This window comes from Poecilia reticulata, linkage group LG1, assembly GCF_000633615.1.
Source record: "Poecilia reticulata strain Guanapo linkage group LG1, Guppy_female_1.0+MT, whole genome shotgun sequence".
Classification (NCBI taxonomy): domain Eukaryota; kingdom Metazoa; phylum Chordata; class Actinopteri; order Cyprinodontiformes; family Poeciliidae; genus Poecilia; species Poecilia reticulata.
In genome coordinates, this window is record NC_024331.1 from 8,662,881 (window position 1) to 8,690,395 (window position 27,515).

Genomic DNA, 27,515 nt, shown 5'->3' on the forward strand with positions numbered 1-27,515 from the left:
AGAGAGAGAGAGAGAGAGAGAGAGAGAGAGAGAGAGAGAGAGAAAGAAAGAGAGAGGACACTGAGGTGTTCTGAGGTGTTTCTTTTTTTTTTTGGCATTTTTGTTTTTACAATAAAGCACCAATAAAGTGGTGACTTTCTGATTCAGTGCCAAGTCCAACAACCTCCACAGAGCTCTGAGGGGAGGAGCCCACACCTTAGTGACACCCTTCGGCAACCAAAGGTTTGTTCTTATTATGGTCTTTTTTCTTTTTCTTTTCTTTTTCCCCATTAAATCCTCAAACGGAGGTAAGTGTAAGACATATTTAGTCAACTAAAACACAAGTCTAATAGAGACTACAATCCTCGCAATAGAGGAAAGTGGCGTTTGTTTTCTTTCTCGTCGTTTTTTGATTTTTAGAACCCCTTTTTTTGTTTATTGTGTAGTAGCTGGCTCAGTATTTGCCAGTAAAAGTCTTGGCTGTGAGCGAGTCTTGTGCAGAAGCAGCTCGACCCTCGGAGCAGAAAAAAAAAAGGTGATAATTCTAATTAAAAATCGAAAATCCAGACTGAAGCGGCTGCTCGAGGACGGAGACGGTTCTGGACGAGGCCGGCCACTCAGAACAGGCGAGGCTCAGCACTAGGAGCAGCTTAGGGATCCCGAGTACATTTCAAGTGTCCATGGAGTCAAACATCTGAAAAATAATAATAATCAAACAAAATGGCTACGCTTTTTTTTATTTTTATTCCTTAAAATCCTCCAACCCCGAAAAAGAAAAGATAAGCTTAACAATAACATAAAATATACATTTCTWAAAATAAGGAATGAGGAATAATAGTGAGTAAAATAAGACAGAATCCAAAATAAGTTAACTTTGTCGCCTCCCATTCATCCCCCACTGCTTGTGCTCTTTTAAGGGACTGAGAAATAAATATTCAAAAGCGAGCAGAAGTTCTTCCCGTTCTCGTTTCAGATGGGAAAAATGAATGGATGGCAGGTGGAGCAGAAAAAAAAAAAGGAAACTGTGGTTGGAGTGCAATTCGTAAAGCCAGTGAGAGGTTAGGGATGGAGATTATTGACATCATACGACCCGTTTTTCTCCTTCAGAAACACCCGGCCCACCGGAGGAATGCCACATGCACGAGGAATATCAAACAAGAAATAACAAAAAAAAAAAAAAACCTCCAATAAATACAAAATTAAAAATAAAATAATAATAATAACAATAACTGTGCCAAACTACAGCCGCATCCTCCAACTGAAAGTCCCGACAGGACACACAGAGAGAGAGAAAGAGCTGCTCTGTTTGGGTTTTCTCCATCACACCAATAAAACGTCGCTCCCATGTCGGGGCGCCGAGTAAATAGTTTATTTCAAACAGCAAAGAAATGTTGAAAAGATAAAATTTCATTTATAATGCACCATGAACAGAAGTCAAACAGCAACAGCTCTATCCATGAGCTTTTTAAACTCTTTTTTTTTAATTATTATTTTAAAGTTTGATTTATTAAGCTATTTGTATGTACAAAAAAAAATAAAAAATTGCTCTAATTTGTTTATTTGGGACAATCACACAGAACTGAGAAAGGACATTGGAAAGGGATTAAAACAGAAAAATAAAAAATTACTGCGGGAGTTATTGCTTCTTACTGCTGGAAAAAAGGTTGTGCCTCTGTTCCAAACTTCGGAGCTGTTACGAGTTTTTTTTCCGTGTTGCTGCTGCTTTTGTTTTTGTTTTCTTGTGTGTGTGTGTGTGTGCGTGTGGGTGTGCGTGTGTTTTAATCTCGTCTCGGATTGTGCCTTGTTTTACACGGACAGCTACGAAGTAGGCGAGTGCTGGATGGCTTGTTGTAGCTGCTTGTTTGAGGGGAAAGGCGCGAAAACGAAACATTCGCGCAAAGTTACGACTTTGGAAAACGCATTCTGCGAATTCTGCCCGTTTTCTCCTGCGATCGCGTCGACACGCAGAAGACGCTCGCCGTGTGGCGTCGAGTCTGACCTGCTTTCCTGGTAGCACCGATTTTGAGGATGTGAGCCTCTGTGCTGTGGATAAGCAATGAGACGACGGGGAAGATGTTTGTGGCCACAGGGTCGAGGCGGAGATCCCCCCCACCCCCCCGGCGTTAGGTTTCGGTTCAGACGCCTCGCATTGGAGAACCAAAAACTCTTGAGCAAGTTCTCCGTTATAAAAAATTTTTAAGTGCATTTGGAGTAAAATCAGGGCTTGTGCATTTTTTTAAAAAAATCAAAAGGAAATATCACACTTAAATTCAATTACAGATTTTTTTGTTTTGTTTTGTTTTTTTTTTTCTCTTGTAGTGGGTTTTTAAAAAATCCAGAAGACTTGTGTGTGTAAAGTCTCTGGTCTCCCTTTAAACCAAACTTAAACCCAGTTGCTCGGGAGGAGGAAGAGGGGGAGGGGTTACAGGTGATGGTGGGATGGAGCGGATGTAACAAAAGAGAAAAAAAGAAAAAAGAAAAAAGGCTCGGAGAGGGGATGCTGTCGTCGTTGGCGACGCCACGGCTGGACGGGCTGTGAAGACGGCAGAGGGGTGGAGGAGAAGGACAGGCGGGTTTGGCAGGGCTGGTCGGTGCTGGCGGCGGCTTTTAGGAGGAGAAGGCAAGTTTGACGCTGCAGGAGGAGTAGCCCTCATCGCTGGCCATGCTCTGCAGGCTGCTGTGGTCGTCCAGGTCGCTGGTGCTGGCCATGCTCACGCTGTCGAGCTCTCCATGGGAGAACTCGGTGCTCTCTACGTCCACCTCAATCTCTTCTGCAAAAGAGAAAAAAAAAAAGAGGGGGAAGAGAGGAGAGATGAAATGTAGATTTTTTTTTTTCCATACCAAAACACAAATGGAAAACACTAAAATCTAATGTGTGGATTATAAGTGACAGACGGGCAGAGTCCGTCTCCCGTTGTTGTGAAGTGAAACCACATATGGAGACACGTTAGTGAATGCTTTTTAAAAATAAATCCAATCTAAAGAATCTTAGAAAATCTTAGAAAATTGTCATACTTTAAAAAATAAATACAAATTTGATAAAGTACATATTTATATTTATAAGATGCCTTTTTTTCAAAAGGACATGTGACATTTGTGAGTTTGTTTCTGGCTGGCCTGAAAACAAAATGGATGTTTTCAGGCCATGTTGATGTTGGTTTAGGGGGAACCTCCACCCTCAGACTCCAACACATTTCCTTCCAGCATCTCGCTGCATTTAGCTCCGTCCTCCATCAACTCTGACGAGCTTCGCTACCTCTGCCAAAGCACGTTTCACAGTAGGGGACGTTTCATTTGGTTTCATTTTCAGTGTTAACTTCCGACGACGGCACGGTATTTCGAGGACCGTTGTCATTTTTAACCTACATTAGCGAGTCTCTGTCGATGGCCTCCAACAGCAGACGACCCTCCTCCACTCTCAATGTTGCAAAATGAGCCAAAGAACCGCGGGGAGCTGGAAGCGCCCTCACCTTGGTCGGAGTCCGAGCGGTCGGAGCAGAGGGTGGAGCCCACGCTGTCCATGCGTATCCTCTCCCCCTCCCCCGGGCTGCTCTGGACGGCAGCGGCGCTTCCTCCTCTCAGCAGCTCCAGCTGACGCTGTAGGTGTCTCTGCTCGCGCTCCAGAGACTCCAGCTGGTACTGGCTCTTCCTGTCGGCTTCTTCAAGTTTCTGGAGAGATTTAAAAAAAAAAAAAAAAACAGAAAATAGAGGAAAAGTTTGTGAGTTGGCATCCACAAGACATGCTTATTTCATGACCAGGATGGGCAACATGATTATTTATTTGAAATACACCTCTGGAAAAAAATTAAGGGACTCCTTAAAATGATCTGTTTGTCTGATTTCACTCCTTATAGGTTTATGTTTGAGTAAAATTAACATTGTTCTTTTATTCTATGAGCTACTGACAACGTGTCTCCGAAAATTCAAGCAAAAATGTAGGTTTTATTTGCAGAAAATAAGAAATAGTGAAAATAATGAAAAAGATGCAGTGCTTTCAGACTTCAAATGATGCAAAGAAAACAAGTTGATATTCATTTAGAAACAACAATACTAATGTGACTATGTTCTTTTTTTTTTTTTTTTACATCTGTTGGATAATTCTAAAAAGTAAGTGCAGGTTTGCTTCCAACGTAGGTTTTTATTTTCTAAAATTATGTTGAAATGCTACTTTTGACTGAATTCATTTGAACTCCTGAAACACAACCACTGCTCCACCAACATGACCTACACATATTATGCACCCATATACACTCTGAGTGTTGCAGCATTTTTCCCTAAATCGTGGCGGCACCAAACCTCTTCCTGCAGGTCTAAACTCACTCCACGCCAAGCTCTGTACATGTTTAGCTCAGATTCTGTCAAAATGTCATCAGCCTCTCTCAGGGGGCTGCGGAGGGGCTTCATCTCTCCGCCCCCTCCATTTCTCTCCCGCTGCCGCTTCTGCAGGGTGCGTCAAGTTCTGCTGTCACACCTGGAGAGGCCGGGGTCTTCCAGGTATAGCTTGACAAATAAAAACGAGCCAATAATTCTGCGCCTCCAGCTGGGAGGCATCTCATCGTACACTGTCAGAACAGGGGTCCTTCACTGGTGGCATCTGTTCCTTACTTGTGCATGTTTTTTTTTTTTTTTTAAATTGCACCTTCGCCTCAAATATCACAACAGTGACCCAATAATAACTTCTTTATTTAATCTCCTGCTATGCCACGCAGACAAAGTGTCTGCGTCAATGAAAATTCACTCACTTCTGCATGCAGGACGCTTGAAACTGAAAGTGAAACTCACAGTCAGCAGAACCACTTTTCTGATTAAGTACTGCATGGAATGATCTGACCACTGGGTGGCACTTGTAGAGCAGGAAAAATGTCATTCCCAGATGGTTGGTTGATCCTTACGCATGAAAGAAAAATCTTTAAAAAAGAACATTAAATTCAAAACCCTGGTTCCTATTAAACATGTACTTTTGCAAAGGGGAGCCAATTAAAAGGGGAACACGTACTTCAAAGACTTCATGTTCTATAAAGTCCTCCGTATTTCCTAAGTTTTAGACATTTCTCAATGTGACAGCACACATTGCAAGATGGGAAGCGATGTGAAATCAGCTTCAGATTAGATTAACTCTACTAATTCAGTTCAAGTCTCTTACTTTCCTTTTCTCAACAGAAATGAATTAATTATGGAGTCTCTGAAAACAGAATTGTTCTTCAAAAAAGGGCTAGTTGAGACTGAGGACATTTGTCACGCAGTTTTTTGGTTAGAAAAAGAGAGAAAAGAGAAATGATTAAGCTTGATTTAATTCATCATGCGATTAATTGAGCTGCAGCTTAATGCGACAGGCCTAGCTGCAATCATTCTGATTTTGCCAGACCTCCCCAGCTGAGCTCAAAATGCAATTACAAAGAGAAACCACAGACAGAGTTGAAAAATAACAGCGAAAGAGGAAACACAAAAAGCCGAGATACTGAGATTAGGTGTTGCTATGTAGGGAAACTATTTTCCAACCAAAGGAAATGTGTGAAACTGCAAACTCAGTAACACCAAACAAGATTCCTCCACCCCCCGTCAAACTACCAGTTACCACATTCACTTATCACGTTTCGCATGCAGCCCTATGCCCATTACGATACAAACGGAGCGGGGGCTGTGGGGGGGCCGTGGCCGTGCCTGATACAGCAGCTCTGTGCTCCGACCTAACAGCCTTCAGTCACAGTGGCCAGCACTGACATGCGTGACTCTCCTAGTGACGGAGCAAAACAAAAGGCCGTCAATAAGCCGTGTAGAGACTGCAGTTGACAGCAGCAGAGGTGCAGAGTGGTGACGGTGGAGAACAACAATATTGGCTTTATGCTGGCACCCCTCGCCCCCAACTCCCCCCTGCGTCACGTGCGAGCAGCATGCCGGGCCAACATTCTCACATACAGATTGCTCCGTCTGAGGCCATCGTGTATTTTTGTCCGACTGGTTTCAGTTTTTTTATACCAAATATTATTATTATTATTATATCCAGACAGCCTTCCAGTGAACAGATGGAAAATGAGGTGACGTGTTAAAAACACCCCCCACCCCAATTTTTTCCATGACACTATGTGATGACAGTCTGACAATGCCAGACCTCATAACGTACACGTGTCAGTGACAACACAAATGAGAAGTCCCCTACCTGGTCGCATGAATAGAAAGAGACAAACTGTATATGCAAATGTTTGTGCCCTATGATAATTAAGTGCAGTCATACGATGCGGTGCTAAAATATACATGAAACTTTTCCTCATTTTTGCCACATTCCATCCACAGTTTTGTGTATGGAGCGAACTTTAACGTTCACTTGCAAAATGTTGCGCGTGTCAGAAAACTAACATTGCTCAACATGCTGAAACATGGTGGTGGCACCATCATTCTTTGGGCTGCTGTTTTTTTAGCAGTTACTAGGGAAACTGGTCAGAGTGATCAGATTATACATCATCTGTCTGGGGTTTTTTTTCTTTTCACTGTGCGTCATCGCGATAGTCTTATGGCAATGCCTGTCAAATTGTGTAACTAGGACAATCTGTTACATCCGTACCTTTATGTGTGCTTTGGCTTTATTGAGTAGGCCCAGGGTGGTGTGGCGGCTGCAGTCGGGTCCCAGAGGTATGAGGGACTTCAACCTCTCCAAACACAACCGCAGGTGGGCTCGTCTATAGAGGAAAGACAAACAGAAAGGAGCACAATGATTGGATTGCCAGTGTTTCCACCAATGAATTGTAAGCCTGGTGTGCTTGCCTCCCATCCCACCAGGCTAAGCGTTGTTTATTTTAAATTGTTTCTTTTTTATATATATACACCAGTAAGACAGTAACACAGTAAAGACAGACTAAGATAGGTTTATAGTTTACACATTGAACTGGGTGCGAAGGGGTGCGCACCAATTGTGCAAAACACAGTGGGCTGCTGCCTTGGATTGTCCAAACATTGTCAATTAAAAATGCCTTCTAGTTGTCGGATGAACATTTTGAAAAACTACCCTTCAACCTCTAAAAGGCTAAACAACTTTCTAAATTGAAGCCATTCAAAATTGGTCCTTAAGAGTGAACTGTCCTTTGTAGAGGTTACAAAACTTTTAATCCTTTCCTCAACTGGGTGATTTACATTACTGTTTAGCTTCCTCACAACAGTTTACTTATAATTCATGTCTTACTCCCTTCTTAAGGTTATACCTTATCCTCTGCAGTTATTTGAATTTAAGCAACGCCACCCATCTACATTACAACCAAAGGTACAGTGATGGGGAAGGTGATGTAATGGCATTTCCTGGAGCCTGCTCAACTCCAGCACTCCATCATTCTTGACAGTTCCGTATTCTGTGACTGGAGATGGACAGCAGGTACTATCTATCCCGCTAATGGACCCCCCGGTTGAGAGGTAAAGTGAGATAATTGTATCTTTAACAAAATCAGAGCTCCATTAGGAAGGGGCTGCCCTTTCAGCTCAGCCTGGGGGGTGAGACCGGAGAGACATTAAGCATCCGTAGACTCAGAAGTGATCTCTGGGGGAACCTAAAGGAGACGGACCCAAAGGACCGGAGCGGGAATTCACCGCAGACGTTTGGGCTATGTGGCTCTCTGCTATGCCCCGCTGCCTTAGGACTGGTGGCTGCATGCGATTGCGATTTGCGTGTGTGTGTGTGTGTATGCGCCATGGTTCAGTTATGCATGGATGGTGCTGATAAGAGCATAAGGGCAAACTATTACAGCCATTACACCAGTACTGTATATGGTTATTGTATGAGAATAAACATTGCATGTCTGCAGACTAAACAAGTCTACAGCTGTCTGGTGCAGCCCGTGTGGCCACAGCTTTGAAAGTCACAATGCACATGAGCATACACACACACACGCACACACACACACAAATGAAGTCTAAATGATGACTATCAGTCTGGCTCAGGTCAACCGGCTGTTTAATCAGCTCTATTCAGTCCACCTTTTCTTCCCCATGATGGATATGTCTATCTGTACCTTTCATCTGTTCATACACAGGTATCAACTCCCACCTTTTAACAACTAACAACAGAGCTCCATCTGGGAGAGCTTACAGACTAAATACGGCACAACGCAACTAAACGTGGTTGAGTTTCTACACGCTCTATCCATCAGTGTAATGAGGTACTGCAATGGATAATTCAGGAATCAAGGCAAAAGAGGGTTTTTTTGTGTTGAGTTTTGCCATCAGACGTTTCATTGCGGGGTGGGTGTCTGCAGGGTGATGTTGTGGTTATAAGCTCGTAGTCGTTTGCATGAGATACTAAAAGTGCAATTTTAATCTCATCAGCCTAGAGAACCGTTTCCCCATGTTTTACTGAACACAATACTTATGGCAAACTGAAACTTGCACTTATCGTGGCAATTGGCTGGTTTTCCAGCCAAATGACCTAGTCCTGCTTTTAAGTACTCCTCAACTTTGACTGACCCATCTTTTGTGTTCTTTGGTCTTCAAGATGTTGTTCATTCACTAATATTTTCTCACAAACCATTGATACCTCGTAAAACAGCTAGATTTATAACGAGACTACTTCAGGCCACTGGTTTCTATGGATTTCCTTTAGGGGCATTAGAGCAAAGTGAGTTAACTGTGAAATTGTGCACTCTGTTTTTTGGGTGTGGGGGGTAAAGGGGGTGTCAAATAAATCCCAATGAAATGGATTAAAGTTTGGGTCCCCAAAAAGCTCAAGGGATATGAATGCTTTTTGCAAGACATTGTGTATGTACATGATATCGTCATACGCCACTTTACTATAAGTCACAATGACTAGGATTTTCTTCACAGACGGCCACGCACAGCTCTCTGATAAGCTGTGAGGGACGAGCAGGGCACTGCAGTCATGTGTGGGCCTGTTTGTCTGAGACTCTGTCCCGTCAGGCATAAAAATGTACTAACTGCAGACATCGGAGACGCTCAGTAGAGATTACAGCCAACGCCAGACGACCCCTGATAACCCCCCATTCACATGCACTCTGTCTTCGTCCTGCTTTCACCCTCACCCACCGACATGACAAACGGTCGGGGGAAGTCGGGCTGCGTGGCACGTCGACACTTTTCCAGCCCAAATATCTCATTATGGTTCTTAGCACATAGACCGCAAATAGTGTGCGAGTGGGTATGAGGCGTCACTTATTGGGCAGCTGATCCCCACTGCTGATTCACCGCAAACAACCTTCCACACCCACTGGATGTTGACACGGGTGAGCGTGCTCACCTCTTTCACCACTTTGGTATTTATTCACAACTACTTTAGGCGCTACTGCATCTCTTCTAGTGGAAAGACGCAACTTGTTATCAGGATCCAGACACCCTCACTCTTATAGTTTGACTTGTATGCAAGATATATGCTGTATTTATTTATTTTTTTTATCTCTGTGGTTATGACGCAACCCAAGTGTGTGGCACTTAGATAATTACAGATGCCCAAAGAAGCTACATGAGCCAAATAAAAAAAGGAGGGACAAAGAAGGAGTAACCGCAAAAGGACAAAACAGGGAGGGGCATCTAATTGCAGCTTATGTCAGTTGCACAGAACAGTCTGGTAACTGGACATCAGCGTAAGTCTCAGCAGGAAAAGAATTTAGAAAGTACTCTGTTGTAGAAACCTGCTGATTGCATTAGTACTGCCAAAGGGATGTGAAGAGTTGCAAGGGTGCTGGTTCATGTCGGTTAGTGCAACTGCCACCTTCACAAATCAGACAGTGGATACACGCTACGTTGGAAGAGTCCATTTTGACTTGAAAAGCTGTAAAATGTTTCCAACCTTTGTGTTCTGACAGCCCCAAACGAAGGCAATGTCTTTCTGGTGGAGACTGAGTGTCAGCTGGATTTTTACAGACTAAGATAGACTCCGGCGTCAATGGGTTTAATCTAAATGAGCTCTAAGTGTTCCTCTTAGAGGCCACAGGGTCATAAACCTCGACTCCTGGTGATGACCCCGCCTCCCAATCACAGGATCAATACCTCTTAAAAGCACCTGTTTGTCAAGGAGACTTGCTGCCAAAAAAGCTACAAATAGGATCAGTTGGGAGTACGAGTGAAATCATGTGACTATAAATATTAGATATGCATCAATCAATCAGAAATTGAAATAAGATAATTTTCATCTGAAATATTGAACAATTTGAAGCGTTTTGACCTATTCCTAAAGTTATTCAAAACTAATGCCACCTGCCATTTTCATTCGGTGCGTTTCTAATAAGAATATGCAGGCACAATCTTTTTTTTTATTTTGTTTCCCCTCCCTTAACCCTCTTACAGTCACACTAACCAGCAACAGAGCCTTCTGTTTCCAGAGTTCCTAGAAAAGCCTGGTTGGTGCCAGTTACATAAACAGCTATGGATTTACCTAGAAGAGCCATAACTTTGTGTCCTCTGCTGCTAATGTTCTGTTGAGTACATGTGGATAATTTTGTGCCTGTTACAACAGAACATCTTTCACAAAGGGGTTAAACTACTTTCTACAATTAAATGCACTGTATGATACATGGATTGCACGAGAAACATCAGCAAATCCAAAGGAGCAAGAACACCTTTTCAATCCTCTACAGCATAATAATACATTACATATTGGCAGTCACTAATAGCGTGTAGAGTCCAGTGTCTAATGAATGGCGCGGCGAGCTGCAGGTTGTCTGAATGAGGAACTCTCCATCTGTGACGGATTATATAACACGTGGCCTGTTGCTACCAAGACCTTTGCTCTGAACTGTCACGCAGCAGGGATGTCAAACCCTCACTGCCAATGAGCCAACAAAGGCAAAATAACCCTTTTTTCCCTAGTGTTTAGCAAACATAGATGCTGGGGTGGAAGAATAAATGAAAGGGTTGTGTTTTTTTTTTTAGGCACCTAGCAGTTACATGCAGGCAAACCGCCGCCCCCAACGTCCCACGGTGTCTTTGACAGTACATTTATGGACAGATCGATCTGTGATGCGAGTGGTTATTTAAAGAAAAACCACATCTAAAGCAGCTGCAGATCTCTCACCCATTTCATGGGAGTTACCTGCTCAGAAAATATTCACCGAGGTAGTAAAAGAACCGTTCAGGCACTTTCAACTCTGGTTTTACCAGCAAAATCATCAGTAGTGAAATCTGTTTCTTTTTTCCTTTTTACTAAAATAAAATATGGAAACTTCCCACATTTGTTACTAATGAAACTGTCCAGCAACTAGAAATGATTGGACAATTAGGACAAACTTGTAAACTTCAAAAAATTTTAAACAAAACTCTACAACACCATCTAATTTCTTTTATTTAAAACGGCAAAGATCAAAGTGTAAAAATATCACTTTTATACAAGTGTTGAGTGGAAATGAGCCGATTTTGTCTTGTCAGTGTTGGAGCCTTCTTTTACTTAGTTAAACATCCACTGGCAGCTACAGGTAGGGGAGGGGCGTGGCTACTCTACCCTATATACCAGTGGAAACTCAGGTCACAACAGCACCTCCTCCGGCATCTCGTTAAAACAACTATAAACCACAGCAACGGTGTTGACTGGAGTTTTTCTTTTTTTTTTATTTAAAGTGGAACATTTTATAACCTGCCTAGATGCAGTTAGCCAGCCCATGCCTAGGTCTTTCCACGGCAGATCTACAAATTCGGATTGTTAGAAACCATCAAAAAGTGGAAAATTTTACATTTGATACCGTTTGAACTACCCAACTATTTTTTTTTCCACAGATAAATAAACCAAACCCAAAAGAACACAGTGAACTATGGCAATGTGCACTCCACCGCTGAATCCTCAAGGAAAAGCTGGCGAGCAGACAGCTCTTCCTGTCCTCCTGAGACAATGGGCTGCTTCCAAACTACTCACTCCACTCAAGTATGTAGACATGTGGGTCTCTGTCAGGCTGACGATTGTATCCGCTTGTGTGTGTGTGTGTGTGTGTGTGTGTGTGTGTGTGTGTGTGTGTGTGTGTGTGTGTGTGTGTGTGTGTGTGTGTGTGTGTGTGTGTGTGTGTGTGTGTGTGTGTGTGTGTTTGTGCTTCCGTGACTTGTGCTCCTGACAGGCCCCAGATGGGTGTGCAGGCAGGCAGCTCTGCCTTTTGGCTTTGACATGTGAGCGAGCAGCCAGCCAGCCCTGGGTCACTGCGCCGCACCTTTCCTCTGCCTCCTTCCTGCTCTCCAAACCAGCCTCCCTGTGAATCTGTGCAGACTCTACTTTATTTTTATCCAGACCCTACTGCCCCTTAGTGAATATTGCCTCCACTACTTTCCTTTCTCCTCGCTTTAATTTTAGTTCCAGTGAAAAAAAACAATCACGTTGTGCCTCTTCTGAGAACATTTATTGGCACAACTGATACCATTCCACTTGTTTAAATGTGCGAATCTGCTTCCAATGTGACTGAAGTAAAGTTGTTGTTTTTTTTTTAAAGTTTACCTAGAGAAGCTGCCCACCTCAACTCCAACCGAAACCTACGCACATCCTATGTACGACTGCTCAGCACTCACTTCACACCTCTGCTGTTGGTGGGGCCACTGCAAGGCACTCACAACGCACTATGCATTGTAAATCGGATTTAATATGCAATTACAGACAGATAAAATTGCCTTGATGGTGTTCATTACTCTAATTTGAAACAAGAATAACCAATCGCTCTTCAAGTCAAAAAAAATAAAAAATCCCATCAGATCAAGAAGACTCAAGTCATTAGGAGCAATTAGCTGTAACTTCTTGATCTAAGTGACAGTGGTGTAATAATCTAAGAATGCTGTAAGCTATGACACTGAAATTCTGATGATATTTTTGAGTGAACTACCTCATCTTTATTTTTAAATATTGTGATTTTGATACATAGAATGAAGCAAACAATAAGCAGAAACCTTTGTTAAAGCTAGTAGTCGTTCTCTTATTGGACAGAATATTATCCTTTTAAGTCACTCTGTTCCTCTAAGTGTTAGCTGCTTTACATACGTTGCTTATTGCTCACAAGCAACATAAAGTGACACTTTATGGTGCATTCCATGCCATGAGAGTTTGTGTTGTCGGTGTCCATAAAGATTTTCATAAAGCATAACTTCACTGTCTTGAAAGTGAAGAAAAAGTTTAATAGCCTTCATTCTAACTGAACATAAACAGGTGGAGCAGTGGGCAAATAGCTAGAGAAGACTCCTGTACTTGTTACAATATCTTGATCAAATGGACTTGTAACTGTAAGAAGGTGCATGCCAGAACTTTTTAGATGTTTCAAAATCTAAAACATTTTGATTTAGAACATACACCGGAACATACACCGGAACATACACCGGTATGTTCCGGTGTCAACATACCCAGACACCGGAAACCAATCTGTACTACAAATACTTCATCTGATGTCATAGTGGTTCCTATCTTGCCAGGTATGCTTACATTTTCAAAAACAAGTGTTATCTGGGTCTGAACACCAGAAAATGAAGAGGAATTTCTGAAAACGACACTTGAAAATTTCTGAAATTCCCAAGTGTCGTTGGGAAAGTGCTGCCATTTTGAATAGTGCATGTGCGGTGGGATCCGTGACGTGAAATTCAGTGTTTTACTATGTTGCTTTTATTTGAGGTTGAATGCTAATTTAATTAGTTTTTTAATGTTAAAGATTGAACGGATTGTCTGGGAATTATATTTCAATGCTCTATCACTGCCTTCACAAGGTCAGATTATTATGAACCTAATTAATCAGGAAGTAGCTGGTGCCATCAGCTTTAAACAAGGGGAAGAGTATGACACGAAAAATACAATATATCACAAAGGACTGCAATAAATAACTTTGTTGGAGAAGGAATGCAGAAGGAAGTCAGAGGATAGTAGCACTTTATGACATGACTTGGGCACCCTTGTATAAATAAGTTCAGGTATTCTAGTTTCAACAATTAAATAAAAGATAAAACAGTGCCCCTGTAGGGTATTATAATCTGATTTTCACAGTCCTTTTTTTATCTGAAAACAAAGAAATTCTGTCTTTTGTAAAGGCCATCACATAATGGCAAAAAAAATAAATAAAATAGACGATACAAGTTAAATTCTGGCACAAGTGTCAATTCACCTTTGAACAGCAATGAGCCTGGTGTTTTGAGAGAAAAAAATCAGATACAACCTAGTCCAAGTTAATTGCAGAGATAATTCTTGTTTGTAAAAGTCACTGATTATCAAAAAAGAAAATATAATCTTCTGACCATTATGTCTTTTCTGTGTATGACATAGAGATTCCACAATTCCTACATTTTACTAGTGTAAATGCAGCCCAAAGACAAGCAGATGATTTTTGGTAGAAAAAAAAAGCATGAACATTTTAAAGTGGTATGGATAAGTTCCCATGCAGTTACCAAAATCATGTTTGAAAACTACTATGACAAAGCAGCGTTTTTTAAAATATACTCAGATGACTGAAAGTCTTCTTAACCAGGAGCTGAAGGGTTACCCACACAGAAAAGAAGAAGAAATACAGCTGACCTAGATTGTGAATACTTAAATAATGGATAAGTTCTCAGGCCATCCAAGATGTCTGACATAATTACTGGACAGGCTTTTAAAAGAGAGGGTCACATTTCCAGCCCAGATACCGGTCAATACTCTCCTCTTTGACAAAACCCCCCACTCTCTAAAACTCATTCAACACACACATACACACACTGACACATACATAATTTGACCCATTTCTAAAACAAGTACAGAGAAAGCAAAGGTGACCCTTCACCCACTTATTACACTAATTACACATGAGCAATGATTGCTTCTGTGGTTAATCTTTTAAATTGACACAAGAGAGGAAATTAAGACATCGCTGGACTAGTGGGGGGAAAAAAAACTTTGACTTTCATGAGGGAAATCCACTGTTCCGTCTGTGCCTTACTTGATCTTGCAGCATCGAGGTTCGTTTAAAGCTGCCTTAAATCATAATTCACAAGGTGGTTAAAGATTATTGGAGTGGTCACAGTCTGTCAAATGAGAACAACATCAAACTGACATCTAATTACCTCGCTTTAAGGAGGGAGACGTGCAAATCTATCAGAAAGATTTCCCTCCCACCCCCTTTCGATATTTTCTAAATCCATTACGTCTGTGTTAAAGTCTCCTGGGCCGTACATCGTAAAACGGCACGTGTCACACTGGATCCACGGTCTGCAGATGATAACATGTAATATACATGGTCTAGAGGCAGGTCTGAAGGTCCCCAGTCAGGCGCCAGTTTGTGTGTTATGTGCTCGGCGAAGGTCTTGCTCTTACTTTAGACGGTGGATTGATTGTGTTGATGGCAGACGAAGGCACTCTGACATTTAGAGATCAATAGAACGATCATTGCACATTTAACATCTTGCATCAACAAATAAGTCGGCATTAACAAAACAGGGAAGCTTAAGCTGATGTTTTATGTGTTTGGGTCATATTTCTCAAAGGTAACCTTAGATTTTCTTTCTCCTCTGGATATCTCACATGACTGATGTTAGGCAACAGCTTAAGTAATGTGCTTGGAGTTCATACACATATATATGTATATATTTACCAAAGGAGAAGCAACTACTACCTAAGTTTACTGCTGTCATCAAGGTGGCACCAAGTTGGCTGCAAAAGTGGAACCTTGTCAATTACAGCTTTATAATCTGAGCTATAAACACCAAGTTGAAAAGATAACAAATGGAAGCAGACAAGCTCTATCTCAAAGTAATTTTACTGGCTTTAACTTTGTGTTTATGACATGTGATTACATCGTTAGCAACTTGCCAAGATGTCATTAAAACCCACTACATACTAATTTCAAGAAAACCCCATCCACCAAGAGCTAAGATCAAGGTGTCTGTTTTGACATGAGCTCGAACACAACACTAATGCATCAAACGTAGTGTGTTATTTGAATGCACTTTAAAGCTTTCTTAAGCGCACTCATGGCTTTGATTTTTTTTTACATTTTATTTTCATTTTAAATTAGTATATGATTAAGACTAAGTATGGGTGAATGCCAAATCTTAAATGACTCAAACTGGTACTGCAGACAAAAAAAATCTTAAAACATTCCGTTTTAAGATTTTTTTGTGTAGTATCATACTCACATATTTTCACATACCATGATGCTTAGTATCATACTCAATCAGAAGTACTGTTTAAGTGCTTGTGTTAATGTGAAAATAGGGAAAGCATTACCACATTGCTTAGTGAAAGCTGAAACAGGGTTAAAAGCCGTTACGTAAAGTGAAGACCACTTACCAACAGGCAATAGGTTCAGTGATGTCTACCATTTTGAATGTAAAGATAAAAAGGACAATAGTTCTCGTTGAATAGACAATAAGGTTATTTTAGAAGCTATACATTTTGATAAATAGCGTAAAAGTTTTATTTGGTCACTCCTGGAACCGTAGGCTTCAGCATATTATGTCCACATATGAGAGTAAAGCAATCCTTTTACAACAGTTTTTTTTTTTGGTGTCCTTTTCATCATCTCCACGAAACATTGACAGATGGACTGTATGCAGAGAGAGTCGGAAAGAAATCTAGAGGCTGAGAAATAGAGAACGGGGGAGGAAGGGTAGTGTTCTGACTGTGTAATCTGCCCAGAAACTGGAAATGGGCACCAATGTGAGTTCAACCAGTAACTCTCCTGGGCTTAAACTTCCACGCTGAAGACTCTTTTCAGCATGACCTGGTAACTCTTACGCATGATGCGTTCACTGACCAGAAAAAGTTCTGAATATTACGTTTCCCTCTTTGTCAGTCACCAGTTAGGGTTAGCAAGCTGAAATGTGTACCATACCGGTTTCCAGTCGATTTCTCTGTGAATTTCTGGTGAGGTGCTCACATGGCAACTTGAAACCTTAGCTGTCCTTCAGTTAGCTCCAAATAGAAAACCATTAAACAGCTACAGCAAAACCTCTTTCTATTTAAAATAACTTTTTAGAATAAGCAGATCTTCTATGCTCCAGAACAAAGGGTTCATAAATAAACTGCCTGAACTTCGCATCTAACAAGTTTTATTGTGCACTTAACAGTTTTACTACACAGCGTTAACCAACCGCCAAATGTTAAACTTAATGAGAGAAATGGAAATGAGGTAAACGCTTAGACCTTTTCTTTCTACTACAGAAACTGGTGGTGGTAGCAGGATAAAACAGGGTCATAAAGGCATCACTGCTTGTGGGGGGATGGGAATGAGACTGAGCCAATTGTGACCTCAGTCCCAAAAAAAGGGGTTTCACAATTAAAACTTGTAAAGCTATAACTACAGCTAAATGAATGAACAAAAGTGAGGAAAAATTAAGCCTCACTCACTCACTCACTCACTCACTCACTCACTCACTCACTCACTCACTCACTCACTCACTCACTCACTCACTCACTCACTCACTCACTCACTCACNCACTCACTCACTCACTCACTCACTCACTCACTCACTCACTCACTCACTCACTCACTCACTCACTCACTCACTCACTCACTCACTCACTCACTCACAAAACACACTGAGGCCAGCTGGGAGGTAAAGTCTATTGCTTGATGCATTGACAAGCATCCATTTACAATTCTGATTTAAATTGCAATACTGTATTCTCCTAATGTTTACATATAACCAAATTTTGACAAAAGCGAAAGGTGGAACTCTCAAGTTTGTAGGTGTGGCAACAAGACTGTGTATGGCAAACACATAACAAGTGGTTGGCAGAAAAAGCAATTCATCTTGCACGCTCTGCACTAGAAAAATAAAAAGGGCTTCAAGAGCCACACCACAAATATGCATTAAAAGGATTTACAATCATAGTCAACAGGCGTAAAGCACCAAGGTTTTTGGAACATGAAGCACTCATGAGAGTAAAATCCCAAAATTTGAAGATGTAACATCTCGTTTCCTCTAAGTGGTACAAAATGGATTATGCGGTTTTGGTATTATATTATATGGTCTAGAGAGCATTTTCACTGCCAGTTAAGAGTCTCTAGCACTTTATCAAGTCCAGAAAACCCAAACTGCAATGGGACAATCTGACAGAAGCAAGGTTGCCATGCATCGTCCCCACCAGGCCCTCTGACCACTATGAGCATGCAAGCAAAGACACAACAACTGAGACAGATGGAGGGGGATTCAAACTAGAAACCCACCAGTTACAGGATGAACTCCTACCACCATCGCTCCCTGAGCCAAAACCAAAACAACTAAGGTTTTGTGGCAAGAAGTGATGTTTTCTGTCTCACAATCAATGAACTGTGTTGTGGGACACCAGTAGTTCTGCAGTAACCATACTGTACTACAGGTCCTTCTCAAAAAATTAGCATATTGTGATAAAGTTCATTATTTTCCATAATGTAATGATAAAAATTAAACTGTCATATATTTTAGATTCATTGCACATTAACTTAAATATTTCAGGCCTTTTATTGTTTTAAAAATGATGATTGTGGCATACAGCTCATGAACCCCCCTTAATCCCCGTCTCAAAAAATGAGCATATTTCATCTAACCAATAAAAGAAGCGTGTTTTAATATCAAAAAAGTCAACCTTCAAATAATTATGTTCAGTTACGCACTCAATACTTGGTCAGGAATCCTTTTCCAGCCTTCAATGCGACGTGGCATGAAGGCAATCAGCCTGTGACTCTGCTGAGGTGTTATGGAGGCCCAGGATGCTTTGATGACGGCCTGAAGCTCATCCAGAGTTTTGGGTCTTGCGTCTCTCAACTTTCTCTTCACAATATCCCACAGATTCTCTATGGGGTTCAGGTCAGGAGAGTTGGCAGGACAATTGAGCACAGTAATACCGTGGTCAGTAAACCAGTGGTTTTGGCACTGTGAGCAGGTGCCAAGTTGTGCTGAAAAATGAAATCTTCAACTCCATAAAGCTTTTCAGCAGATGGAAGCATGAAGTGCTCCAAAATCTCCTGATAGCTGCTGCATTGACCCTGCCCTTGATAAAACACAGTGGACCAACACCAGCAGCGGACATGGCTCCCCAGACCATCACTGACTGCGGGTACTTGACACTGGACTTCTGGCCTTTTGGCATTTCCTTCTCCCCAGTCTTCCTCCAGACTCTGGCACCTTGATTTCCGAATGACATGCAAAATTTGCTTTCATCCGAAAAAAGTACTTTGGACCACTGAGCAGCAGTCCAGTGCTGCTTCTCTGTAACCAGGTCAGTCGCGTCTGCTGCTGTTTCTGGTTCAAAAGTGGCTTGACCTTTGACCTGGGGAATGCGGCACCTGTAGCCCTTTTCCTGCACACGCCTGTGCACAGTGGCTCTAGATGTTTCTACTCCAGACTCAGTCCAYTGCTTCCGCAGGTCCTCCAAGGTCTGGAATCGGCCCTTCTCCACAATCTTYCTCAGGGTCCGGTCACCTCTTCTTGTTGTGCAGCGTTTTCTGCCACACTTTTTCCTTCCCACTGAGGTGCCTTGATACARCACTCTGSGAACARCCTATTCGTTCAGAAATTTCTTTCTGTGTCTTACCCTCTTRCTTGAGGGTGTCAATGATGGCCTTCTGGACAGCAGTCAGGTCAGCAGTCTTACCCATGATTGCGGTTTTGAGTAATGAACCAGGCTGGGAGTTTTTAAAAGCCTCARGAATCTTTTGCAGGTGTTTAGAGTTACTTTGTTGATTCAGATGATTAGGTTAACTGCTCGTTCAGAGAACCTTTTCATGATATGCTAATTTTCTGAAACAGGGATTTTGGGTTTTTATGAGCTGTATGCCAAAATCATCAGTATTAAAACAATAAAAGACCTGAAATTTTTCAGTTGGTGTGCAATTAATCTAAAATATATGACAGTTTATTTTTTTATCATTACATTATGGAAAATAATGAACTTTATCACAATATGCTAATTTTTTGAGAAGGACCTGTATTGTCCGATGAACCTAAAACTAAAGGGAGCCAAGAAATGGTGCGGTACGGGTCGGTTGTGTTGGCCACTTTTTGCCAAAAAAGTGTAATGAACCGCATTTACCTGTGCTGTACTACTCAGTGGAAAGAATCAAAACAAACTCAATCTAATGTCACCATAAAGTGAATGTGTGTCAGTCATTGATGAGGTTAAGGATCTTGGATAAGGTCAACTCATTGTGTTAAAAATGTGCAGGGTTCCTAATGGAAGCTGCTACAAATGCAATCTCAATAATCAATCTATCCTTCTGAATCACGTTTGAATCAACTCCTGGTGTGCCGAAGGAGTCCTGCCAATAGAGGCCGTGCCTGTGATAAAACAGAGTGAAGGGAAGACATAGATGACCGGAAGAGGCAAACAAGGTGACTGAGAGAAAACGGATGCAACGATGCAGCAATTTGCTCTCCGCAAACAGCCACCACAGACATCGGCACGTGATCAAACACATAAGCATGCATGTGCGGAGTTTGCCTGAGTAAAAGACAGGGTGGGAGATGTGCTCTCTGTGCGGCTGGGCAAAGAGACTGCGGGGCTGAAACCCATCACTAACGCACGGATTAGTTCACACGTGCACACTGCCTTTTAATCTCCACCACTGACAAAGGTTTGAAGGCAGCACAAAGGAAAGGAGGCGAGAGACAGAGACATGGAGCAAATGAAAGAGATGAGCATGGAAATCGAGCCAGGTGGGGGTGGGGGTGGGCGGAAGAGAGGCAGGCAGAGGAACATCGAGAAGGAAGATGGGGAAATGCTTTACGCTGCACAATGATCACGCCCCTGAAAAGTTGAACATTTACTTCCACTAATCTCCTTTTTGATTCAAAGTCTGCAGAACAGAACTTTCCCAACAACAGGCCTTGTTTTCTCCTCAGAATATCCGTCACTGAAAAGGAGACTCGAATGTGGTCAGGACCTAAAAATGTGCCCTGTGAGATTCAGCCTGATGTGCCGTGTAATAGGAACAGAATCTTCTTATTCCAACTGAGAGGAAATATCTTTGATGTAGCCTCACATTTTCTACATAAATTAAGCCGCACAAGCTTGTCAAGGTGAGTCCCTCCATTACTGACGGTGGCAGTTAGATTGACTGTGCTTTAACTTTATTCACTCTTACATGACAATGAAGACGTTCTCTCAAGGTTTTGTTGATGAGAAAGTACGTGAAGCAGCATTTATGAAAGTATCAGAAGAGCCGGAGACTTCTCCCCCTCATGTTTAAGCTCATCGCTCTCATTGGTCAAAAGCTAACCTCTATGATTGGTCCACAGGCAGTGGTGTTTCTCCTTTCTCCCCAGCTGTGGGGCTAAAAATAGAAGCCACGTTCATATTTAGCACACAGTCTTGCATATTCTGCAACCACATTTCTTTCTCTTAATTTTTCACTCTTTTCCTTTCTTAGCCGTGACTAAACAGCACGAAGGTCAATGTGACAGCGCGCTGTAAGATTTGGCCGCGCAAACAGAGACATTCCTTCCTGGAAGACTCTGTATTGTGTTAACGTTTTAAGAGCACAGGCTGGACAGACTACGAACCTCGTCATGTGGGAGGAAGAAGACAATGTGCGGAACATTACAGATCAGCGTGAACATTCAGTCGCTAATAAATGTGATTAATTGGAACACCTGCTGCAAGCAATAAATAAGAGAATAAATCACGTCTTTTCACACAGTGTGCATTTTATTTAACAGCAGACTGAGCCCATATGCCAATACACCTTTAGCAAATCAAACAGTTACTCCACTCTTCAGTGTAATGTGGTGTAGTGTGTGGAAAAAATAACGGCTTAACTAGGAGGCTGTGTTTTCCGAAACTTTGCAAAAGTATGCACACCATTCGCACTGGTTCGCATTTTGACATGTTAAAACGACAAACTTTATGTTGTTCATTGGGACTTTATTTGAAAGATCCGACACAAACCAGTGCACAATTGTAAATGGGAAGGTATGTGTTGCATTCTTTTAAATGTTTATAGAATTAAAAGTCTAAAAAACGTGATTTGCATTTAGGTCACTCTGAGGCACAGCTTTCCCTTGCAATTGCATCTGCAGTCTTTTGGGGCAGGTCTGTATCTTTGTTTCACATCTACAGACTAAGTTTGATGAAACTGAATGGTTTGAAAAAGACGTCTGTGAACGTCTATTTTCAAGTCTTTCCTCATGTTCTCAGTTGCACAGGTCTGGACTTTGACTGGACCATTCTAACAGATGAACATTCTTTGATCTCTGGTTGTATGCTTAGGGACGTCCGGCTAGAAAAACATGAATCTGTACCCTGGTCTCATAGGGGTGGGCATTTATCACAGTTTATCATTTATAGTGCTCAGTTTCTTGTCATGACAAGATTTTTGATTTGATGATAAATTCCAATTAATTTTTCTTTTTTTTAAACTGTTCATATTGTCGGGATTGCTATTTTTATTGTTTACTCAACAGTGTTTTTAATGAGACAAATATATTTGAAGATGTGATTAAAAGTAGTTAACATGTGCAGTTTAGTGACACAAGTCACACACTTCTTTATGTGACTGGTATCCTAAATAAGCGCATTACAAATGGGTATGGTTTCCAGAGCAGTATTTGTGTTTGTGGTACTACGAATGTTGTGTCATGCAGTCACAGCTTTACAGTAACAGAATATTGTGATAAGTATTACCCACCCTTAGTCTTAAGCCTTTTGCAGCCTCCCACAGTTTTTCTTCCAGGACTACTCTCAATTTAGCTCCAACCAACTTCCCATCAACTTTGCCCGGCTTTCTGTCCCAGCTTAAAAGAAGTTTTCCTTCTCCATGATGCAGCAGTAGTATAATTTTGCTGACATTTTATTGTTATGTCCCTTTGAGTAACTCTTTCATATAAATTTAAGTTATTTCAGATGTGTAAATTTTAGGGACTTCCTCCCCAGTTTTGCTTGATTGCAGTTTACTTGTTTTACAGTGACAGCTACACCCTTGATAACCAGAAAACAGAAGTAAAAGCTACATTGTAAAAAGGCTGTATGGGAGCAAAACAAAAACTCAGCAGAACATACAGTGAATGATAGACCTCAAAATTATGATACATGTAAAATTTAATGTTTATGGCTCGTCTCCAAGTAAGTCCAAGTGTGGGCGTTGTGCAAACAAGAAACATAAGCTTTACGACAGCACAATGTAACTTCCTCATTAGGGATCTTAAGACTTCGAGCTATTTCCATCCTCCAACTGTAGTGGCAGGTGAGAACATCCCACTTCGGTAATAATAGTACAAAAAGGCTTGCTGTACACAAATCTGGAGTACGGATTAGCCTTGCGTGCTACTCAAGGTGTCCCTTAGTCAGGTTTGTTTGACCGATTACCCGGCTCATCTCATTACCCTGTCAATTACTTCCTTGTCCTCTGGGACCATCGTTAGGTAAGCCAGAGCCAAGAGAGACCATTGACAACACGAAACGGATGGCCTCGGAGAGAAGGCGGTTAAAAAAAAACTCCCCGGCACGTGTGTTCTCTCAAGCTGGACTCAGTAGACCAAAGATCAGGTCCCTTAAGCTGCTTTTCTAAGGCAAGAAAAGCTTACAAGTTGTCACGTTGGTCAGAACAAACAGGTTCTGTTTTAGGCCCTGCAGGGGAGCCTGAGAATAGGTTGTGCTCAGTGGGAAGAGAACTGAGAGATTGCTAAAAGAGGTTTCCTTTCTTTAAGGAACATCATGTTTGAATGCTCACCAAAGCTCATGGCTGGAAGAATGCTTGTGAGTTTGTGGTCCACTGGTTATGAAAAATTAATGTATAAAGTCCTTCTCATCTGGCATTTGAAAAATACAATTCTATTTGAAGGAACAGGCAAAACACCATGGCTATAAAATATTAATGAGCAGATGTAGAAGCTTTGAACAACAAGAAATTGAAGGATTAACAGTGCAAATCATGTGCTGAGAGATGGGAACTGAGATATGTATATTTCATAATACCTCAATGGAAATTCTTAGTCATTTTACATGAATTACAAAAATCCTTTCATCAGCCCAGTAGAAACTTCAAGTGTACAGTCATTAGAAACTGAACTCATTGTACTGATCGTTAGTTGTCCAATTGGACTTGAATCAATCCCTCCAACTCTGGAGGAGTTCAAGAATACCCAAGCAAACAGTTAATGCCCCAAATTTTGTCCGCTGGACAAAAACAGTGCAAGACAATAATACACGTGTGTGTATGCAGCAAAATAAACTTTTGCGCTTACTTGATGTCAATATATTTCAGAGAGCTCTGGAAGACCTAGACACAATTAAATTTACCAAGTCTTTCCAAATTTGTAGGGAGCAAACTTGGTAATAGAATAGTTTCTTGTAATTGGGAATGCCATAGTAACATCTACCAAAAGGAATGTTGTTAATGCTGGAATTTATAGTTTTTGCATTGAAATGAAAGAAGTTTCAGTAAATGAGAAATGCTGCGTTCAGACCGAATGTGTTTCATGTCAAAAAGGTGTCAAAAGCCTCAAGTTGGACGCTTGATTTCAAGCGTCAGGATTACTCTAGATGCGTGTCTTTCCACACTTTGCTCAGACGCGCATTTAGAGCGACTGGGAGGAGCCTCTTGACATTTCTTGTCCTCTGCTGGTCTCTTTGTACAATGGCAGAAGAAACTGAGAAGGACTTGGCTTTATTTACTGAAGCAAGAGAACATCGTCATCAAGCAGCTCTGGTCTGTGTCTGGATCTACCGGATAATTCAAAGTTCTGAGTTTGTTGAGTTCCACAACCTACTCCAGGTGCTGTGCGTTGATAAGGGTCGCTTTCGGTGTCATCTTAGTCTCACCCAAACCCAGTTTGATGACTCACAATGGTGCCTGCATTTCTTGCCAGGACACAAGATTTTCCAAGATTTTTCCAAGTCTTAAAGTCTGCTGCTTTGGATGCGTTGTACATGCATTAAAGGCTCGAGATCTGAAACGCGCAGTGCTAAACACACCGCAAGGCTTCTCGACGTGCCCTAAATGTGTGACCACCATCGACTTTGCATGTAATCCAGTCGCCCCTAACACTCAAGTCCCGTTTAGTCTAAACGCACTATGGCTTCTTAGCAATTGTGCCTCCGCATTTGGAATCAAAAGTATTATCCTCAAAATAGTACAAAAAACCTAAAGATGAACTGAAGCCATAAAGATGAGATGTGAATGATCATCCAACAGTTTGTCACGTTTAAAAGAAAATCCATGTGATCAAAGTAGTGAAAACACAGGGCTCATGTCCTTTTCTTATTAACTCTACCGAAGCTGCATACTTTGGTGACATCTGGAAGTTGAACAAGGTTGCTATGGGGAACAAGATCAAAGCATTGAGTGAGCAGAGCAAGTTATCTCCTTCCAAGTATTTGGAATGTGTTTGTGGTTTTTTTCCCTCTCTTTCGGTGCCCTTTAGCCGTCGCCACCGTCTCGGCAAGTCTGCGCACTGCAGAGGTTATCAACACCTGTGCTAGTCATGCAAGGCAGATCATCTCGCCGTCTGCCGATACACGGGCTTGATAAATGTTGGAAAATGCTGTGGTYAGGTCTCAAGATGGATCAAAAGCTGCTGGTGGTGCTGCTGCAGCAGAGGGTGGAGAATCATGGCATAAGCCAGACACACTTGGGTGAACAACTACGCCTGATACGTGTAACTTACAGCCAGGCACACGCTGTAGGGGAATTGGATTAGCTGCTGGCAAAGAAAGAGGATTATAAATGTTTGACTTTAAATGTGCTTCTGAAAGATGGATTAACAATAGCCTTCTTATCCGTATTTTCTTTCCTCGTGGAAATATGAATTACTAAGCTGTAATATAATATTCACTGTGTTGAGTATATGGTGTCAGTGTGGGAATTGGCAAAGTGCCAAGCAGAAAGTCGCATCCATTTCTCATAGGCGTGACTGTCATTAAGTTTGGGCTTAATGACAGTGACATAATTGCTAATAACCTCTTTCAGACTGTAGCTTGGTGCTTTGTCAGCAATGACGGAAAACCCACAATGATTCTGCTTTCCTCCATCTACAGGCTTTGCCACGGCCTGTCCTGATTGGCAGAAGTGGTTACATTCCATAAATGGCCATCGAAGCACGGCGCACAACACAGATAAGCATCGAGAGTCTCCAAAACCGTCTCCGTACAGTGAACACACAAATGAGCCGACGCTATTATCAGAATGCATTTGTGTAGGCAGGAACACTGTAAAACGCAGGCCTGCGCAGACGCTGCAATCTGCCAAGGCCAGTCAGTTCGAAAAGCCTGGCTTGTGCATGTGAGCACCAAAATGACACATCAACTCTCATCTATATTTAACCCACTGAATCTCCTTCCAATGTTCTCATCCTTTCAGAGGAAGTTGCCAGGGAGTGTGGTGAGAGAAAGAAGAAAAGAAAAAAAAAAAGCTGAGGTGATATCTAATTACTCTGAATTGATTCATCCTCCTACGTCTCTTCAATGCAACCCACACACTGACAGAATGAAATACAAGTAAGGCTTGTTTCTGTTTGCAATAAATACTTTAGGTCTAGCTGCTCCTAAGCTGCTCCTATTTATAGAGTCAAAGGGAACCCTTTACAGGTTGACTCTTGAAACCTGCAGAGTCACAGAGCGTAAACACTGTATGTGGGTGGCAATCTTGATCTGATTAGGGCTTTTCTTAGTTTCTTCAAAGGATAGGTGGGTAAAAAAAAAAAGAAAAGAAAAGAAAAATCACAAACCAGTATCTGAAAAGTCACTTCCTCACCCTGCAGATAGAAATCATTACAAGCGCCCAAGATAAGCTTTCTAGAACAACATACAAGCTTGGAAACCACCATACATTCATTACTTTAGATAAAGAGTTGACTTTTCTGTAGTGCCAACATTCTCTACCAATCAATAAAAACTTCAGCGTGATAAAAAATTTAAAAATCATCACAGGCTTTCAGTTTACATTTATTTTCTTGCATGTTTCTGATCACATGTCAAAGCCCTAAAATACGAAGACAGGCAGCCTTAGCACTTACTGTACAGACTTGCTGTACCCTCCAGGTAGCATTCAAAATACAAACTGGGGGAAAACATACATTAAACAGATTTTATTTAAAAACAGGGTCAAATGTGAGTATTTTTTATTTTTTTTTAGATTTTGTTGGCTCTAGTGGCCTTTATTTGAAAGTAGTTTGACAGGAAAGACGGGGAAGACATGCGGCAAATGTCACCAGGCCGGGAATCGAGCCTGTGACCACCGGCATGAGGACTAAGGCCTCAATACATGGGTTGTGCTTTGCCCCTGCACCACCACATGTGAGTTTTTGAAAAAAGAGCAAGAACTATACTTACACTAGGCCCAAAGGACATGACAGTCAAACATATTTCGCATACAAAAAATTAATAAATGTTTCTGGGACAGCTGCAAACAACAGCAATGGACGGCAAAGTCACTTCTCTTTACCCGAAGGGAGTTCGTATTTGCTTCAAAATACAAACTGATGGGATGATGGAAACAATTATTGTTGTTGTGCTTCTCATCACTACTTATTCCAACCTTTGAGCTTATTTGGAGAGCAACAGAGAAAACAACACAAACTTCAGAAACCGCACCATTTTACTGTATGGAGGTGAATTCCTGGAAACTGTCTGGGAATGTGTCAGTGTTAGCTGAAGAGGAAGAGATTACTTTAAAAAAAGTACCAAACTTGTTTTCTACCAAAGTGAAAGC

The 27,515-nt window shown here is 41.6% G+C and overlaps 1 protein-coding gene across 2 annotated transcripts in view; it reads right to left on the minus strand.

Annotated features, from left to right (window-relative positions):
• Nucleotides 1-82: 82 nt before the first annotated feature.
• mxi1 (max interactor 1, dimerization protein) overlaps nt 83-27,515 on the minus strand; it is a 39,618-nt gene continuing 12,185 nt past the window's right edge. For both annotated transcript variants that reach the window (XM_008410321.2, XM_008410404.2), the window contains exons 4-6: nt 6,539-6,653; nt 3,450-3,648; nt 83-2,750 (exon numbers count right to left, since the gene is read on the minus strand). In XM_008410321.2, coding sequence (XP_008408543.1) covers nt 2,587-2,750; nt 3,450-3,648; nt 6,539-6,653 — 478 coding nt within the window. In that variant the 3' untranslated portion in view covers nt 83-2,586. The remainder of the gene's footprint in view (nt 2,751-3,449; nt 3,649-6,538; nt 6,654-27,515) is intronic.